The sequence below is a fragment of the Kogia breviceps genome, chromosome 6 (genome assembly GCF_026419965.1).
Source record: "Kogia breviceps isolate mKogBre1 chromosome 6, mKogBre1 haplotype 1, whole genome shotgun sequence".
NCBI classification, from domain to species: Eukaryota; Metazoa; Chordata; class Mammalia; order Artiodactyla; family Physeteridae; genus Kogia; species Kogia breviceps.
Genome location: NC_081315.1, coordinates 6085616 through 6105712, shown reverse-complemented (window position 1 = coordinate 6105712; position 20097 = coordinate 6085616). Strand labels below are relative to the sequence as shown.

The 20097-nt window shown below is 42.3% G+C and overlaps 1 protein-coding gene across 1 annotated transcript; it reads right to left on the bottom strand.

The window, feature by feature from the left end:
* Positions 1–405: 405 nt before the first annotated feature.
* Positions 406–20079, bottom strand: TMA16 (translation machinery associated 16 homolog). The gene is made up of 7 exons (XM_059066528.2): positions 19914–20079; positions 11834–11946; positions 8302–8339; positions 7046–7130; positions 5784–5932; positions 2111–2153; positions 406–629 (listed from the first exon to the last, which is right to left on the bottom strand). Exons 1-7 carry the CDS (start codon positions 19914–19916, stop codon positions 449–451), a joined length of 612 nt encoding a protein of 203 aa, XP_058922511.1. The 5' UTR covers positions 19917–20079; the 3' UTR covers positions 406–448.
* Positions 20080–20097: the final 18 nt, after the last annotated feature.

Sequence of the window (20097 nt, the reverse complement as noted above, 5' to 3'; positions counted from 1 at the left end):
AAGAAAATAGCTTTAATGTGTAAGAGGAAGAAGAGTAAAACGTATTACCAGAAGGCAATTTTGCCATCGTCTCAAGAAGTACCATAGTAACCTTCTAGCAAAGAGCTGCTGCCCATGCCCCAAAATGTGAGATTAGGTGATTCTAAGTAAACATGAGGGGAAAAATTACATTTTTTGTCCTCGTTCATATTGCTCTCCCAGCCCCAGAAATTCAGATTAAATGGATTTTGCAAAGCATTTCTACCTAGTCTAACAACTTAATGTAAACATAAAGCAACATTCATTTTTAAGTTAAAATCATAACTGTTTTTGAAACTGAAAATGGGATTCTCATCATATAAGAGAATAAGCTGAACAGCAAATTGTGTAGAGACAATTATTTACCATAATCAATTCAAGTGTAACTTGAAGTTCTCAAATTATTTATTTTCGACTCCAGTAAAGACAATTAGGCCACTGCAGTCATTTCCTCATCTGTGTCACCTGATTCATCTTTCAGTTCCAGTTCTCCTAAATCTCTGTCTACAGCTGTCACAGTTTTCTTCTTACACTTCTTAGGCAGTGCATCATTAGCACAGACTTTTCTCATTTTAATGTTTGGCAATTTCTTCAGGTCAAAATCCCATTCCCTAGACAAAAGAGAGAATGCAGAGGGTTGGTGAGGGGTGAGGTAGGGAAGTAATAAAGTCAATACTCAAAAGTAAGCAGAAGAAAGTTTATAAATTTACAGTAGATTCAAATGCACTAGAAGGAAATAATATAAATGCACTAGAAAAAAATAATGTCCCAAGAACTGAGGTTTGCTTTTTCCATACTTACTGCACTTTCTCATTAATCTACAATAGTGGTTAACTGCACAGAGAATTCCACATATTCAAAATTTCCAAAGCAATGCAGGAAAATACTAGGCAGAAGTTACAAGGAAACTCCGTTCCATTCTTTTATTCTCCCTAACCCGAACACTTCCCTCTATTAGGACATATATGATATCAAGAATCTCAGAAGTAGGAACTACATCATCCTGGAAAATCTCCAAAATGCACAGTCAGAAAAGGTTTTTTTCACACACAATGGTAAATCACAATTGTTTTAGTAATCAAACAATTTTTTTGGTTATAATAGAAAACTTTTAGTTCTTCAACCCCAGCTTTTCTATGACCATCCTATGTTCAATTACTTTATGAGCAATGTGAAGATTCTTCTGAGAACTGAACTCTGATACTAACAGTCTAGGCTAATTTCTTCTCATTTCTGGCTTTCTTTGGGGGAAGCAGAACATATAGTTTTAGGAATAAAGAGAACATTAATATATCTGATTACTTAACATTACAGGCAAAAAAAATTTAATGTATAATCTTAAGCTCCATGTACTTATTAAATACATGTACATAGGCTACAAAGTGAACCACTTCTTAAATATGATCAATAAATTCTACTAGAGCGAATATTTTATGACTATTAAATACTTTCTATGAATTCAGAAGTATAAAAGTATAAAATAAGCTTAAGGGTTTCAAATAATGCGGACTTAAATGTATCTAATTTCAATTAAAATTTCAGACTGATCAACATGGTCTAGCTAATATCAAAATGATTAATAAAAATTATGTTCTAAAGACAAAGAAACCATGTTTGAAAACTGAAAACAGGAAACCCTCCTCACTGGTCGCGGTCACACAGCGCTATCAGAGAGCCCGCTGGGCCACCTCCCCATACCACTTCCCACTAGCCACCTTCTCCAGAGGGGGGCTCTGCAAACAGTATGGGGACAGGACTCAGCCAACAAGTCTGCTGCTGACCATTTATCTTTTTAAAAAATAACAACTGGGGAGGAATAAGAACATCATGTTCTTTAAGTACTGTATTAAAGAATGTTAAAGTATTTTGAAAAACAAATAAAAGCACCAGGTCATTATCATTTCAGTGTACATCAGGCATCTCTAACAAATACTAAACTTAGGAAAATTCTTACTTCAACTGATGAAAGAGGGAAGGTTAAAAAGAACCCCCTAATTTTCTTTTAGCTCTAACGTCTGGACTCAAAAGGGAAGAAAGTTTATCTCTTATGTATTTTACTTGCAGCTTCAAAGAACAAAAGAGACAGACTCACCTAAAAGTTTTCAGATTACCTGCATTTAAAATGTCTGGAATCTCTGGAAAAGAAAATAATTTATATCTATTAGGCAATGTTTTCTATTGTAACATTTATAGTTTCCTCGTTTATTATCTCAGAAAAAATAATAGCTGACAGCAAGCACACCCAAAGAAAAACAGCATTTCAAAGCATGATTATAATGCTGTAATGAAAAGTAAGTTGTGCAAGCATAGAGGACTTACTTTAAGAAGGTGATGCAAAAAGAACACTATTAAATAATGTATTCTACCACAGAATCTATAAAACAGAACAAACCTATCAACAAAATAAACGATGTCCCTTTAAACAGTAGAAGTGCTTGGCACATTCTAACTATCCATCCCCTACAACAACGTGCTCCGTTGTTTTATGTTTTCTTGGTGAAAGGTGCAATTTTTTCAAGCATATACTTCGCTATGGCAAGGTACTTTGTCTGAGGAATGCAAGGATTATTAGATATTTAAAAATACTATTAAAAATGTAAAAAAAATTTAAACTATAATCAATAGATGTTCAATAAAATTTAAACCCATTTAAAATTAAAACTAGGTATATGACACTTCCTTACCATGATTAGAAAGCGGATCTTAAACCTATATGTGTGGACCATCCTTGCTGATGGAACACAAGAGGTGTGTTTAACAGAAAATGGAACACTGCTGCAAAAATTCTGGCCAATGGATAAAATATTAAATAAAATCCAGTATCAATTAATGAAAAAGATAAAAATGTTTGACATGACTATGCTGACTTTTACAATAGCTTCAGAAAATAAGAGTATGAGGGGTCAGGTGTTTAAAAGGTATAAATTAAGCACAATTTTTTTTTTAAGAAATTCTAATGAAATGAGTCAGGAGCAGTTTATACCACCATGGAGCAAGAAGGAGAGATGTCAATTATCTTGTCTTCAACACAGCATTTGGTGACAATCTGCCCACATGTTTCTAGATGCTTGTAAACTCGATAGCTGACGGAGTTTTTTTCACCAGACACATTCTATGCATGTGGAATAAGGGCTGTGGCATAACTGGAAGACAAGGTCTGAGCTTTAGCACTGGCTCCACCACCAGCAGATTTCTGACCCGGGACGTGCCGTCAATTACTGCTGATTAACCTGGCGGCTGCAGGCTGAACAGACCGAGCCCAGAGACCGCCTCGGAGGCTGTCACGATGGCAGGGCTGAGATGGCGGTGGCTCGAGCTAGAGGCGCTGGGGGCAGCAGTGCCAGCCATTAGCCTCTTAAGTACAGCCTGCTGATGCGCCCGATGTGGACACGAGCGAGGGGGCGAGTGGTGATGTCACTGACGGACACACGGAGCTTGCAGGAGGAGCGAGGTTTAGGAGACAAGCTAGACTCTGGGACGTAAGTTGGAGATGCATATAAGACATTCAAGTAGATGCTCTGAGAAACCCAAGTTTGATAATGCAAATCTGGAGTTCTAGCAACAAGTATTGAGAATACAAATTTGCAGTTATGAGCATTTAAATGGTATTTAAAACCACAGGACTGAATGACATCAACTCAGGAATCTGTGTAAATAGAAAAGAGACGAGAGGCCCAAGGACAGGGACCTGGGCCAATAGTTTGTGAGGCTATGAGGGGTTCAACTCAGGACACTGAAGTCATGGCCAGTTAACCTGGAGGAAAACCAGGGAAGGTCAGGGGCTTCTGCCCCAAATAAAAAGGGTGACCAGAAACGAAGGGATCACCTGTATCAAACACCGCAGGAAAGCTGACTACCTGAGGGCCCAGTACAGGCACTGTGTCTTAGCGACTTAAAGGTCATCGGTGACAAGGGCTTTTAGTTGAGTGGCGGCTGCAAAAGCCTAATTAAGGGCTTCCAATATAAATGGAAAAATGAGGAAACGGAGACTACAAGCACAGACAAATTGAGGTGAGAAGGACACAGGACTGGCCGAAGCTCTCCCTCAACCTCCTACCGTAGGTTGTGTCAGGTACTTGATACGTGAAATCTCACTTGACTTTTCAACAACCTGGGAAGGAGGTGCACTTTTCAGCGCTGTTTTTAAACGGAGGGTAGCGAGGCCAGGCAGTGGGTGGGAAGTAACCCGCCCTGTTCTGTGGGAAGCTGTAAGGGTTTCAGCGCAGATCGCTCTATCTAGCTCTGAAGTTACCCTGTCGTCCTCTCAGTGAAGACGCTCCCTGCTTGGGAAGGAGGGAGAGGAGCCGCCACCCACCCAGGGCTGGCCGTGTCGCGGAAGCTCGGTGCCCGATGCTAGCCTTGCGACTGCCGAGGAGCCCCCTGTGAAGACACCCCACTCCGCGGGGCTGCGGCCAGACTGACGCAGCTCCAGCAACACGACTAGGTGAGGGGCCGGGCTCCTCACCCACGAAGTCCCCCTGTTAGAAAGCCCCGGGGGACGCGGGTAACCTCCCGCCTGGGTGGCCCCGTTCCCGCTTGGGGCGCCTTTGTGAAGAGTGAACCCGTGAAGCCCCAGGCATCCCGCCTGCGACCCTAACAAAGGCAGGACCTCAGGTCCCCGTTTCCGCCCTCTTTCTCTACTGGAGACCTCATGTGTGGCCCTCAGGCATGTTCTCTACCAGCCAGGACGTTTAAGCACTAAATCTTGTTTTTTTCAAAGCCCTCTGCTGGTTTTTGCTGAAGTGCGCCCCGCGATCACAGCAACCACCACCAGGGTGGGTCCGGCCACAACACTGGCTCCAGTGGGGCGCACGCCTGTGGAGGCCGCCCCAGAGCTTCCTGGCGCTCGGCATCGCTACGGTCAGGCTGGGGCCAACACAACAGTTACTCACGGGGTCGTTCCTTCAGGGCCCCGTTGTTATTATTACAATTTAAAAACCTAACGTTGCTGTAAGCATCTCAGTTACTGTACTTCCCAAGCAAATCCACACAGGAAGGCCTACAGGGACGAGGCGGGGAACGTGAATGAAAGAAGGCTGGGGAGCACTGAATGCTCAAGTCTCACAGGGACAGCTGCTACTGTGACCTGGCAGACGACAATGCCAGACCGTCATCGCATGTTTTGCGAGAAGCCAGAAATCTACATTTTCACGTGATACCAGGTTTTTTTATACCGACAATTAATAAGCCAATCAAACACCATGTGCAGGCCATGCAGCCCTCGGGTCATCAGCTGACTTTGGGCTTTGCAAGCCCTCCCCGGCGCCCTCTCCCCCCCCAGGCGCCTTTCTCCAGTCGGTGTTCTTAAGTCTACAGCACACTTGTCTTCAGGGACTGTAAGAAATGCAAGCGCTAAGAGAGAAGATTTGATTTCTGTAGTTTCTCAAGAAACGCTGCAGCAAGTGCATGTCTTGACTTCAAAGACAAGAAGGACACAGTACTTAGTCTAAAGAAACGTCGATGCGGTTGAAGGCGGGCGAGTTACAGCTCTAGCGCCAAGCAAGCTAAGGACACGCCGGAAGGGAGGGGAAAACTTTACTGTCACGGGAGAAAGGTACGCCACTGTCAACCCTGACAGTTTGGGGAACGTAGGAGAAAAAAGAATGAATTCAAAAATCATTCCAACCACTCGAAGGGAAAGGAACGCAAAGGAAGAAACGCAACGTAACCTAAGCGAACAGACCGCGGGAAGCCGGATGCGAGCAGAAAGGAGGGAGGCGCCCTGCGAGCCGGCGAGCCCCGCCCCCCGCGGCCCCCGCGCCTACCAAGGCCGCAGCCCTCGAACCGCTGCCGCTCCCGCCCCACGGCCTGCAGGACGGCCGCCTCCCGCGCGCAGTGCCGCCGGCCCCGCCGCGACTTGATGCTGTTGTGTAGCTCAATCTGCTCCAGCTCGCCGCTGAACCGATTTAAATACCTGAAAAACAGGACAGTGATCGGCCTACAGAGTCCGTCCGGCTTACATTCGTTCATTTAAAACACGATCCCTCCGCCCAAAACTACCCTAGCCCCCAGCCTTGGCCTGTCCCTTGGGTTTTTATATTCCTCTGAGTTCCTTGAGCTCTCAGGCCTCAGACCTTCTCTTGGTAACTTAACCACTGTCAACCTTCCTGTGACCACAGCAAAGCCTGCCATTAAAGTGTCTCTTAAACAAACTCCATATCCGCGTACTCAGACACCTCCTGGACGTCTCCATCTGGCTTAACGCGCCGCCCCTGGACTTGCCTCCGCGCTGCCCCCCTAGGCGCCCCACCCCGACCGCTGATCCAGCTGCCCAAGTGAGGAAGGCGCGCGCCCCCTCTGCCTCCTTCCCCTCCCTTCCGTTTACGCCACATCTCAGTCCTCACCAGACTGGGACTTCCACCTCCGTAAAATGTCTGCACCCTTTCATTTTCCTTCACCACACCGCGCCCACCATCACCTCCTGCCTGGACTGCTTCATCAGCCTCTCAGCAGTCTCCCGGCCAAAGCCTGCCCCCTCGTCCATTTTCCTCAGTCCTCAACTGTGACCTTTCTAAAGTTTAAAATCGTGACCATCTCAAGTGCTTGCTGTAACTATGTCTCCCACGGTCCTCGGATAAAGTCCAAACTCTTACACTGATATCTGAGATCTTTCATAAGCTGGTTCTTTAACCTACCTGTCACAATTCCCTCCTTGAACCTATTATTTCAGTCTTATTAAATGTCTGGCAGATCACTAAATACGTGGCTCTCACCCCTGGGACTTTCAGATCTTGTTCTCTCTGCCTAGAGGCTCCAACTACCTCACCTCAATCTGCTAACCCCTATCTTCAGATGTCAGTTTAGATGACATTCCTCCAGGAAGCCAAGAAACTGGGTTAACTACCACTCTGAGGCCCAGAAAGGTTACAAAGCTACTAAAATGGCTAAGCTAGTATAAGAATCCAAAGTCTGGGTAACAAAGCTCATTTGCTCATCTATAAATCCCGAATAGAACTCTGAATCTCGAAGAATCAAGCTGCGGAATTCCTGTTACTGACCCTTTGCTCATAACATGCCCAATGTTTACCTTTCAATTAATTCACAAGCATCTCTCTTTGAAAATGCTGCTTTTTGGGGATCAAGATGAGTGTGAAACCACTGCAGTTTTTCACCTATAAAAACAAGTACCAAGACAGTTTAACACCACAAGTCATCATTCAAGCAGAGGTAGTCATTATAATTTTCAACATCAATGCGTTTAAAACAGTATCAAAATTTATTTCAAAGTTAAATATAAAGTTTTGTGTGGGCTCAAAGCTAACTAAACCAGCCTGTCAGAAATTAAACTGTCACATTTTAATTTGGGCAAGAGACAAGGGTAGGAGGGACACTTTTCTGTATATATTTGTTATCCAGTAAGGATTCAAAAAATTTAAAAAAAAAGAAAGAACACTCTTAACAGAACATGAAGTTCTAAGTATTTATAAAGCAAAGGATAGAACTTATCCGACATAACAGAAATGAGAGTCTGATTAGACTAGTGAAGAGGGTGACATCTGCCGAACATTTAATAAGCAGCAGGCACTGTGTCGAGACGCTTACAATCCTATGAGGAGGAGGAGGATCTCCCTTTAGAAGAGAAAAGGTGAGGTAGCCTGCTCAGGGCCTCCAAGTTAGTGAATATCTTACGCATACAAGATCTGCCAGATACTGCGCAGAGTGACTGACATTTATCATCACGGAGCTAACAGACCTCATCCTTATGAGTAAATCTGACCATCGGGGTGTCGCTTTCAATTAGATTTCTCAATATTACAAATCAAGAAATGGCCCTACCCAGGATTACTGATAAACCGTTTAGAAATACTATTCTATTGCCTGATAAAGCATTAGAGTTAATGGTTCAAATACCTTTCATTTTGGTTATAAAGCCTAACAGCCACTCTTGTGAAATCTCAGACTTGTCTCACACACACAGTGTGACACTGTGTGTGACACTGAGATACAGACTGAGGATGTATACATTCACATCATTAAATATGAACTGCTGTTTTCAAAATCCTCCATAATTCTAATGGTCAGGGAGCTAGAATTAAACTTGAGAGAGAAAGAGAGAGACAGGAAGGGGGGAATGGATACAAACAGGTAGGTAGGGACTAAACAGTTTCTAGAAATCTGAGCTACATATTATTAACACTGTTTGTTCTCAGAGTTTAATGACTGATTTTATTTTGTTTTGATCAAGTCTGGCAGAGAAAATTCACTTAGATAAAAATAGTATTTTATTAAGAAAATCAGAAGAAAATAGGTAGAGAAGAACTTCAAATAAATATATCCACTTACCAATAAGGTTGAGACGCAACGCCTTTTCATTCTTCAGTCTTGGGAGAAAAAGTGTATACGTGTTAGAAAACTTCCAAAGCAAGTTTTAAAAATCTGTCAAAAACAACAAAAACTACCCCAAGAACCTTAATTCAAAAATCATTCTTTTATGCATATGGAATTAATTTTTTAAACTATTCTATTTATTTATTTGGTTGCACCACGTCTTAGCTGGAGCAGGCGGTCTCCTTAGCTGCGGCACGTGTGCTCCTTAGTGGTGGCATGCAAACTCTTAGCTGCAGCATGCAGCTGACCAGGGATCAAACTCAGGCCCCCTGCATTGGGAGCACGGAGTCTTAACCACTGTGCCGCCAGGGAAGCCCCAAAATTAATTTTTTTAAATGAAGAAACATTGAGTACCATGCTTCTCTTTTAAATCACTGAAACAAAATGTTGTTAAAAAATTTTCCTGCTCTGCAATGACTAAATGATACCTATAAAACAAACTGGTTTTGAGAACACAAAATAAAGCTTGATTATATTCTGTAATATGCTGAATACTTGTGCACAAAAGAATAAAGAGGACCTTCTAGAAGACTGAGTGCTGCCACCAAGACCAAAATGCATCACTATCACCTTTTCAACTTCAACAAGAACAAAAGAATGTTTACTTTTCATCAATTTGATAAGAATTATAACAAAGAAAAAGAACTCATTTACTCTCAAAAAAATTGGTCTAGGTGATATATGCCTATTGTTGTTTGTTTGTTTGCGGTACGCGGGCCTCTCACTGCTGCGGCCTCTCCCGTTGCGGAGCACAGGCTCCGGACGCACAGGCTCAGCGGCCATGGCTCACGGGCCCAGCCGCTCCGCGGCACGTGGGATCTTCCCGGACCGGGGCACGAACCCGTGTCCCCTGCATCGGCAGGCCGACTCTCAACCACTGCGCCGCCAGGGAAGCCCTGCCTCCTATTGTTGTTATTCTAAATTCTAATTCATTCAGAAAAGGCCTTTGGATGCTAGTTTTTGCAACACTTTCTGCCAGCCACTAGTACAGCAATGAAGAAAAATAAATCCACTGTCCCTGCCCTAATAAAGCAGACCAGATTTACCCTCCCACTTAAAACAACTAGAAATCTGGAGAACTAAAATGAAGCCTTTTTAGTAAAAACTTTTTAGCCACAGAATGGAGAAAATATTCACAAAACAAATAACATACCTGCATTAAGAATATGCAAATAGTTCTTACTACTTAACAAAAGACAAAATTCAAAACCAAAAGGAAAAAGATTTTAACAGACTTTTCATCAAAGACATAAAAGCGAACAAAAAGCACATAAAAATATATCATTAGTCATAAAGAAATACAAATTAAAACCACACTGAGATACTACTGTACACCTACTAGATTGGCTAAAATCTGTTTTAAAACTGAAAATACAACATGTTTGAGAGGAAATGGAGTGAATGTAACTCTTACACATCACTGGTGAAAAAATAAAACGGTACCATCAGTGCAGATAAGGTAATTTTTTATGAACGTAAACATTACCCCCACCACATGACTTCATTCTTTTAAACAATTTCTTAAAAAACTCAACTTCTTATTTACTTAAACATATATCTTCTGTATGACCCAGCAATTCCAGTTCTAAGAACTGAAAGAAAAATGTTTTATGTCCACAGAAACACCCGTACACGAATGTTCATGGCAGCTTTATCAAAATGTAACAGCAGGGTTGATAATCTTTGCTTAAATGTCAGCTAGTAACAAATTAGGCTTCGAGGGCCACGTGTTCGGTCTGTCATAACTACTCATCTCTGCCATTGTAGCCTCAAAGCAGCTGCAAACAACGTGAAAGGAATGGGCACAGCTGCTTTCCAATAAAACAAACTTTTAAAATAAAAACAGGTGGATGGCCACTGAGTTTGCAGACCCTGAAAAGAGCCAAACCAAAAACTATACACAATCCAAATGACCACCAACAGGTAAATGGATTAAAAAACTGCATATCCATACAATGGAACACTACTTAATAATAAAAGAGAAAGACAACAAATTCCACAAACATTATAATTGAAAAAAACTGGCACAAAAATTACATAGAGTATGATTCCATTTACATCAGATACTACAGAAGGCAAACCTCATCTACCAAAATAAAGAGCAAATCAACAGGTGCCCAAGGCTAGGGGCGCAGAGCTGAGACTTGACTGGCAAGAGCTTTGCGGAAGATGAAAACGCACTACACGTACCCTGATCACAGTGGTTACACCACGTACTGTCAAAACCCAGATGCTGTACACTTCAAACATGTCTACTTTGTTGTATCTTATTCATACCTCAGGGAAGAGTCTAGTTAGAAGTCAAGTTCGCTACAGTTCTGAATGAACGCACTGGGGGCCTGGACTACAGTGGGGTGGAGCTGGGATGAAGAAGAGAAGAGGAATCCGAGACTAATTCTCAAAAACAGCTGTTTCCTACATTCTTACCCATTATGCTTAGCTTCTCTCTGTTAATTTTCCATATTAAATAGTCTTCATTTGCTATCTAGAGTTCTTTGCTACATACCCAATGGGACAAAAGATAAGAGTACACAGCAACAAGATGTCACTACGCTGAGAGTCATAAAATAAAGCTAAAATCATGATACAGAATAACTATTTGCTGCCTATAAATGGTGCACCACTTGAAATGTGCTAGTTTTCAAACCACACTAGTTTTTATTAATAGGAACAGAAGCAGTATTTCATATAGTCCTAAATCAGAGCATTCAAATGCTCAAGATGAAGAGCGTTTGACTCTTACTCTGTGCTGCTATTCACACCTGCAGTATCTTCAGGTAATCAGACTCCACCTCTAAGAGTCTACCTATGAATCCAGCAGCTCTGCACCCTAACAATATCCTCCCCTGACCCTCCCCCACCTCTCTCGCTCCCTAAAAATAAACCTTCGGGAGGAGCACAGAGTTAAAGAACACAGAGCAGACCCTCCGGCTGCCCGGCTGCCCTTCTTCCTTACATCACCAGGTACCTTTGGCAGGCAGGCAGGCAGGCACTACCAGGACGTGGTGATGTCCAAGATGGTCCCCACTGCCGCTGCTTGCTGGTTTGATATTCACACCCCTCTCCTCCCTCAGCGTGGCTGGCCCTAATGACTCCTTTCTAACAAATAAAATAGTGCAACAGCGAAGGACGTGACTTAGAAATGACGTTACGAACATTGTCTTCTCTTTACTTTTTTAAAGTGAGCCAGTGAACGGTGCCTTTATTCTGAGGCTGAGCAGTAACGGACTCCCTCCCTTCTAAATGCTCTGCCCTCCATTTGGGGGGGGGGGGGACAGGCAGCCACCCCTCCTCTACCCTCCCAGGGCTCACTGTCACCCGCTCTAAAGTCACCCTCCTCTCTTGAAAGCTCCTTCCCCCACCAAAGTCCCTAAAGGCCGGGTAAGGCTAACCCCCCCGCTTCTGCAGGAGGCGGAGCTTATGCTGCAGGAGTAAGAACTGGGGCGGCTTTTCACCAATGCATAATACAAACAATGAAGATACTTACTTTTCCTTTTTTTGTTGTTTGTGGGCCTCTCTCATAATTTGAGCCGCTTTTCTACTATATGGATGGATGACTTTTTTTTCTTGTCCTACACTTCTTCCCTTTGGTGCTTTAGGCTAAAATGTAGAGAAACAGATGGCACACACAGTCAGATACATAAATGACTTCTCTCAAAAAATTTTCTTTAGAAATAAAAATTTAAAACAGTAATATAACAGAAATACTGTGAGTCAGAAATACTACACTACAAATCAGGAGAAACGCCAGACTCAAAGTCTTCATTTCCATGCTCCTAACAGAAATGATATACATACAGATGACCCTTCAACATCGGTCTGAAATGCATGGGTTCACTTAAACACCGATTGATTTTTTTGCCCACAGTAAATACTACAGTGCCGCATGAGCCACGGTCATGGAGGAACTGCGTAGACGGAGGGCCGACTATAAATTATATGCAGACTTTTGACTGGTATGGAGGATCAGTGCCCCTAACCCGTGCACTGTTCAATGGTCAACTGTATTCAGAACTATTCTCCATTAATGTAAGAAAAGAAAGAAAGGCACAGAGTCAATGAACCAGCTCTTCAACTGTTCCAGCTTCAAAGCAGATACAAAGAATGCAGATAGTGAGGAGACTCACGGCTGGAAATTTGCATCAAAGCTAAGAACGTTGCAAGAGTGCAGAAGGAACACAGGGTGTTCATGTGAGCCAGACTGCAGAAGCTGCAAGTGGAGCAGGGGCCGTGAATAAAGCAAATCAAACTCGGGCTCACAGGAGATCAGGAACAGAGGAAATAATATAAGCCATCTCGAAATTAGCACATCCCATTCAAGCCTTATGCCAGTTAACTAGGTCCTCTAAAGTAGTGGTCCAGCATTTCAGTTTTTATTCTACATAATTCTGTATCTTATACCTGACCTATATTACTTCGGAATTTTGTTTGGCTGCCTATAATAGAAGGCCAAAAAGTAGTGCCTTAACCCAGATAAAGTTTAGCTCTCTCACGTAAAAAGGAGCGGCAGGTTCTGTTCCACAAACTCCTTCCACCTTGTTATCCCACTATCCTTAGGCTATAAGCTCGTATCTATCCACAGAGTTCAAAATGGCTTAACAGCAGGTCTACACTTCAGCCAGTGAGAAGTGGAAAAGAAAATCAAAACGTATATTCCTTCTATATTATATGTAAGGGAGAATTACATAAGGGGTTAGTAAATATAATCTTTATTCTCAGAAAAAAATACAGGATTACAGAAGAAAAAGAAAGAGGCATTAGCTAACATACCTAATTCTCAAAAAGACTGTGTTTCTAGAATAGTCTCTTCAAACCTACTGTCACTGTCTTAATTCAGTCTCATGATCTTTCATGATTAGGATGGCCTTTAGGTTCTCACTGCTAGTCCTTTTTCATTGGAAGTGACAGAGCTTATCTTTCTAGAACACTAATTAGTAAAGTCCTTCTCCCCTGCTAAAGAGCTCCACTAACTCAGGTCCTAAATCCTTAACATGGAAAACAATCTACCCCAACCTACCTCTCCAGCATTATATCCCATTCTTCAAAAGACCCTTCATCCCATTCTTACTTCTCACCATTTCTAGAATATATCTTGCTGTCTGTTTACATCTGGAGACTATACTTGTTGCTACCTCTGCCTGCAAAATCCATTTCCTTACTTGTCCTTTGACAAGACGCAGCTCAAAGTCACTTCCTTTGTAAAACTCTCCAGGCAGAATTAGTTAAAATGACCACCTCACACATGTACTCATTTCATCAACAAATATTTACTGAAATATTTAATAAATATTTACTGCTCACTTCTTGATAAACCTGACCAGAGAAGATTAACTCCAAGTCCGAAACCCAGGATGCCCCTAGAAGCTGTTCCAAGTATAGGAGTATAAAGTGCGAAACCATCATAAGAGTATGTGCATTCTTTTGTGTGTCTCTGCACATGTGGCGGGGAGGGAGGAAGGAGAAAGGAAGGTGTGAGAAGGAACTTCTGTGCATGCAGTGTGCCCGGCAAACATAAATCAAGTCTATCTGCGCCCACCTGTGACCCCCTCCCCGAGCGCGTGAGCTCAGGTTATCGACTAGCCTGGGGCAAAAGCGATGGGCTATCAATCCCAAGATTAGGTTATGAAAGGACCCTGGCTCCGTCTTGCCCTCCTCTGGCTCACCTGCCCCACATTCGCAGAGGCCCGTGTGACAAGTAACTGAGAGAGGCCTCGGCTGACAGCCACTGAAGGACTGAGGTCCTTGGTCCAGCAGTCCACGAGGAGCTGGATCCCACCAAGAAAGATGTGAGTGAGCCGGGAAGTGGATCATCCACAGCTGTGCCCTGAGATGAAACCACAGCTTCACCTTGACTGAAACTGGTGAGAAACCTTGATGGAGAGGATCCAGGTAAGGGTCCTGCTCTGTGACCCATAAAAAGGATGAGATAATAAATTCTGTTGTTTTAAGTTGATACATTGTGGGATAGCATGTTAAAGAGATAACTAATGCAAGACCAAAAAATAAAGCAAAGATCTCTTTGAAAAGATATCTTTATTCCATGTATTCCAACAAATAAAATGCTTAGAACAATGAAACAAGGTCACAAAAATCTCAAGAAAAAAAGATGGTTTCTGAAGCTGTAAAACTGAAGTTACAGAGCTGTGTAACGTTTCAGCAGTATGTCCAAGTCTATAAAAAATTTCCTTTAAAGATTTAAAAACTTTCTTTAGAACAAGGAATACTGATACCGTTGGAGTATAAAAATGTCTGCACAGCTTTAGATCTCAGTTAAAGAACCTCCAAGACTTAGTACAAAGATAATACAAAAAAACTGAACTTACATTCTGACTCAACAGTATACTATGATTTCTTATAATAATTTATTCATGAAAAGGTTGCCTCAAGGCAGGTTATAAATATATAATAAGGCACAGAAACATGTATCATAAAATATTAAATTTCAAAACAATTTTGTTTCAATATATTACTTAAAAAACAACAACAACAAAATACTTCGACAGGGGAAAAGTGAAGTAAAACCCTATCAATGAAAATTAATCTATTAATTACGGTCTACTCAAGCTAAGTATCTCTTAATTAAAAAGCAATTAATCTCCGTCAATCAGGGATTGTCCAAATTTATTTTGTAAAACATCTGACAATTCATAAAAAGTACAGAATGTAAACATGTAACAAAACTGGGGGGAGAGGAATTTAAGGTGTATTTTCAACTAAAACTTAGTATTTTATGTTTCAAAAAGCACCAAATTAAACTCTCAAAGATACAACAAAAATACATTTTTTTCATATGCATCACAGACTACTCTGAATAACAGAAACTTTCGAAAGTTTCTGGCACCACAGAAATATTCGGGTTAAGAAAACTGATATTAAAAGTCTCTCTTGGGCTTCCCTGGTGGCGCAGTGGTTGGGAGTCCGCCTGCCGATGCAGGGGACGCGGGTTCGTGCCCCGGTCCGGGAGGATCCCACGTGCCGCGGAGCGGCTGGGCCCGTGAGCCGTGGCCGCTGCGCCTGCGCGTCCGGAGCCTGTGCTCCGCAGCGGGAGAGGCCACAAGGCCCGCGCACCGCAAAAAAAAAAAAAAAAAAAAAAGTCTCTCTTACACACAATCTTTAGTGATTACTTCAGAAAATTCATTATAAACTAGTCTTTGGATTCATACTTCAGAGTAACAAAGAAAACACACAAGTAGTTTATTCAAAAAACACAGCAAAAAAGAGAGGTATTTCAGGAGCAATATGCTTTACATATTCCTGTTAAAATCATAAATAACAAAATGGAACTTTTCCTAAAATACTATCAAATCCATCAAAGAATCTAGGCTCAACTAGAAACAAAAGTGTCATTTAGACTGCCCAATTCAACTAGAAACCTAGAAGAATGATCATTTCACCAAACACACTTAAGGTACACAAAGGTATATGAATACTTAAAAAAAAATGTAGAGGAGTAAAGCCATGCCTACAACTGGGAAAGCTTACAGTATATAATACCTTAAACTCCAAATACCCTAAAACACAAAATAAATTCTAGAATATGATATACTAAGTCACTTAACATCGAAGACATAACAGGAATGTAATGAACTAATTAGCAGCATCTGCACCACTTTTTGGCAGGCACTCTATCCTGAAGAACCCTGGGGCAGCTCCCTTGCTTAACAGATAAATTGATGCCAACGACAAGCGTCAATGACAAATACCGAGTTAGAGCACCCAGAAAGGAAGCTAAGGGTCCTCCACATCAGCCTTGCTTTTAAACCCCATTCAATTTTCAAGGACCATTTCCAGTTCACATATTTGTGAAGACATCCACAAATCTGTAACCATTTCACCTCTCAGTATCCTTTCTCTCTGGGTAGCATTTCTCCCACAGCACTTAACATACTGCACTGACCAGTCATTTAAGTCCACACGTGCGCTTATCTCCTACACTGCAGCTCCCTGAAGACTACAAACATCTTCTACTGGGTTGAAAACGATAGTTGGAAAGAAAGAAAAGCGAGTGGGATGTTGACCCAGGTGCATGTTTCACTGTTTACTGTACATTGAGCTACTATGAGTAAAAAATACTTTAAAAAGTTCTTTAAAATAGTGTGAAATACCTCATATAAAAATAACCTTTAAAGGCTCATAAACAATACTCTCCTTAACATTAAGAAAAGATCTTAATAATTCTCTAATGCCGACTTTACCTTTCATGCAAAAATGTAACATCAGGCTCAACTTCATGTTATTCCGGACTTACCCATTGATATCTAGTCAGAATTAACCATTTCTCCCATTCTCCCGCTACCACTCTTTACATCTCTACCTTATACTAATGTTCACCGACCAACAAAAACAACCCACAAACTTACTGAGCACGTACTACCATATATTAAAATAGGCAGTGAGGTTCCAGGATTAAAAACAGACATGGACTTGCTTACAGTCTAGTTAGATCCTAACTACATAATTTACGATCTCGGTATCTCGTGACTAACTATATAACTTAGGAAGTGCTGGCCAGAAAATGGCCACCATACAATAGGCGTAGCTAACTGTGGGAAATCGGGAAGAGGCTCCCCGAGGAGCTGACTGGAGACCTACTTGGCTCTTTAGGGATAACGCAAGCTGCCGTATACAGTTCGGACGGAGACAGAGTAAGCAGCAGCAAGACTATACTTAAGTACTGAGGGCATTAAGAGAACAATGCCAGCTGCGTGGCACAGCCGGGGTGACGGAGAGACGGAGAGACACGGCAAAAGGTACGAGACGCACCTTGAAGACGGAATGACAGGACTGACTACGGACGGTGAGGGAAAGGGCAGAGTACAGTACGACTCCCGCGTGTGCAACGAAGCAACCAAGTGGTCAGAACGCCCACTGATTAAGACAGGAATTGGCACATGGAGACAGGGGGCATCAAGAGCCCGCTTTCAGACTGGTTTAAGATGCCCTGGAGACTGCTAAAGCAGAAATGTAAACTAAGTGAATAAAGTTATGAGTCTGGCACCTAGAAAAAAGGTCTGGACTGAAGATACAAATTTGGGAGAACCTGGGGTTAAAGGAGGTACTTCAAAGCCACAGAGACAAGAGTCTCTTCAGTAGAATAAGAAAAGGGGCTAGGGCTAAGCTCAGATGAACAGATGTTTAATAAGCACCTACAATGTAACACGCACCATTATGAAATCAATGAGAAAAAGATTAGTAACCTAAAATAAAAACAGGTCATAAGAAAGAGCATAGATAAATGCCTTTTAAGTTTTGAAAAGATGTGTGCTCTACCTTAAAATACATGTAAAGTAAAACTTCAATAAACTATAATTTTTAATGTATAAAAAGATTTTTAAAAATGATTTATTCACACTGCATTCACGACACTGTGGGTGAGTCAGTAGTCTCACTAATAAGTGGGATGTAAATTGTACACTTCTGGAAGGTGATTTGACAGTTCATATCAAAATAAAAACTGCACGTCTTTTGATCAAGGAATCCCACTTCAATTAATTTAGTCTACAGACATATTTACACATGTAAAAAACAAATAAGAATAATCAATGCAGCAGTGTTTGTAGTAGCAAAAGGATGGAAACAGCTTAAATGTCCATCAGAGACCTGGTAAATAAATTACAGTAAAAGCAAACAATAGGATGTCAGCTGTTAAAAAAGCAAGAGGTAGATCTATGTGTACTCACGTAGACTGATGTCTAAGACCAGGTAGAAGAAAAAAAGCAAGGGACATAGGAGTGTGTCTAGCATACTGTTTCTATAAAAAGAGGAAGTTCGGAGGACATATATACTGGCACATTCATATAAAGTATCTGAATGGTTATCTAAGAAACTGTGTTCTAACAGTGGTTGTTTCTCAACTGAGCTAGGGAATTAGGTAACAGAATTGGAGGCAGACCTACTTTTTGTCGTAGGTAGAATAATGCCCTTCCTCCCAAAGATGTCCATGCCCTAATTCCCCCACACCCATGAATGTGTTACCACACATGGCAAAAAAGGACTGTGCAGATGCCATCAAAGATACTGAGATGGGGAGATTACCCTGGATTATCCACATGGGCCCAAAATAATTGCAAGGGTCTTTATAAGAGGGAGGCAGAAGGGTCACTGTCAAGAGAAAGAGATGTGCCTTCTCTTCAGGCAGATTTGAAGATGTTACACTGATGGCTTTGAAGAGAAGGAGGGGGCCAAGAGCCCAGGAATGTAGGCAACTCTAGAAACTGGAAAAAGGGAAGAGATTCTCCACCAGAGCATCTTGAAGGAAGACAGCCCCAGCTACACCTTGATTTTAGCTCAGTAAGACTCATTTTTGGACTTCTGATCTCCAGGAAAGTAAGAGAATAAACCTGTGTTGTTTCAAGCCATTAAATCTGTATTAATTTTTCACAGCAGTAAAAGGAAATTAACACACATTTCACGGACAACCACATTTTACTCTGTTTTTTTTTTTAAACCACGTACATGTAACATTATCCCAAAAGTTGGTATACTAGGTAGATTTTCATTAATGTTTTTCTTTAGTTTTACTAAATCTCAGAAACCAGTTTTTACTAGCAGATAATCGCTTTAATACTTACTATGCCTATGGACATAAAAACAGAAACAAGTAGAAGAGAATCGAGAGTCCAGACAAGGGAGCCAAGGTTTTCTAGGAAAGCCTAGAAAAGAAAAGTATAAAGAGCTGGCCACCGCACATACTGATAAATAAAAAGGCTGAATTTACACAAACGTATATAATCTAAAGCAAAAAGACTGTAGACAGAGATGAAAAATAAGAATACAATGAAAAGGAAACAGAGAAAATGGAAAGTGACAGAGAAAGGGGACTAAAGGCACTAAGACCAGAGTATCATAACTTATTACCAAATTATAAACCTTTTTATGCTGTTGTTTTCGTTAGAAACTAATTGAACAGTGACTATCTATAAAACATGTTCCCATTCAAGAATTATTCTCAAGAACATCAGCAAAAAGAAAAAAATAGCAGTTCTGTAATATAAACATAAATGGTAAATATAAAAACAGGCAAGTTTAATTTAGATACTGTTTACCTCTGAGTGGCTCCTGGAAATATAGGTTCAAGGAGAACACAGAAGGGTTCTTAAGGTGAATAACGGATAAACGAGAGTTCCTTATACAGTTTATACTTAAACGTGCTACATAAGCGCTCTTTTGCGTCCACTGCATTTTTAATAAAAACAAAGTGTCAGTGCGGTGGAGGTGATGAGGGGCGTGGAGGCAGGGTCTGGGGCGGGAGTAGGGCACTGGGGGGGTAGTGAGCGGCCGCGAGGACCGGCGACTACGCCGTCCCCGCCGCGCCCCGTCCGCCCCCCTCTCCTACACCGCTGAGAAGCGAGTACGCGGAGACCCGCGGACTTCCCGCGGGCTGGGGGCAGCGGCAGGCGCCCTACGAGCCCTGCAGGACCCGGCCCGGAACCCGTGCCTGCACCGCAGCCCGCGCACCGCCCACCGTTCTCCCTCCGCACCCCGCTCCCAGCGGCCCGCCGCCGGCCCGCCGCCGGCCCGCCCTCCCCGCCGCCGACTGGAGCCTTACAGGAACGTGTGGGACCCACCATGGCGACGTCCTCGCGGCCGGGGACCTCAGGACCTCCGAGTCCACACGGCGAGACCTCAGAGTTAGCGGTTGCAGCAGGTCACGAGGCGACTCCGACCAAATCCACGAGAAGCGGAAGAAGCCGGGCGCACCTGACCGGAAGAGGGAGGGGCGAATGTTCTTTCCTAAAACGTCCCCGGAAA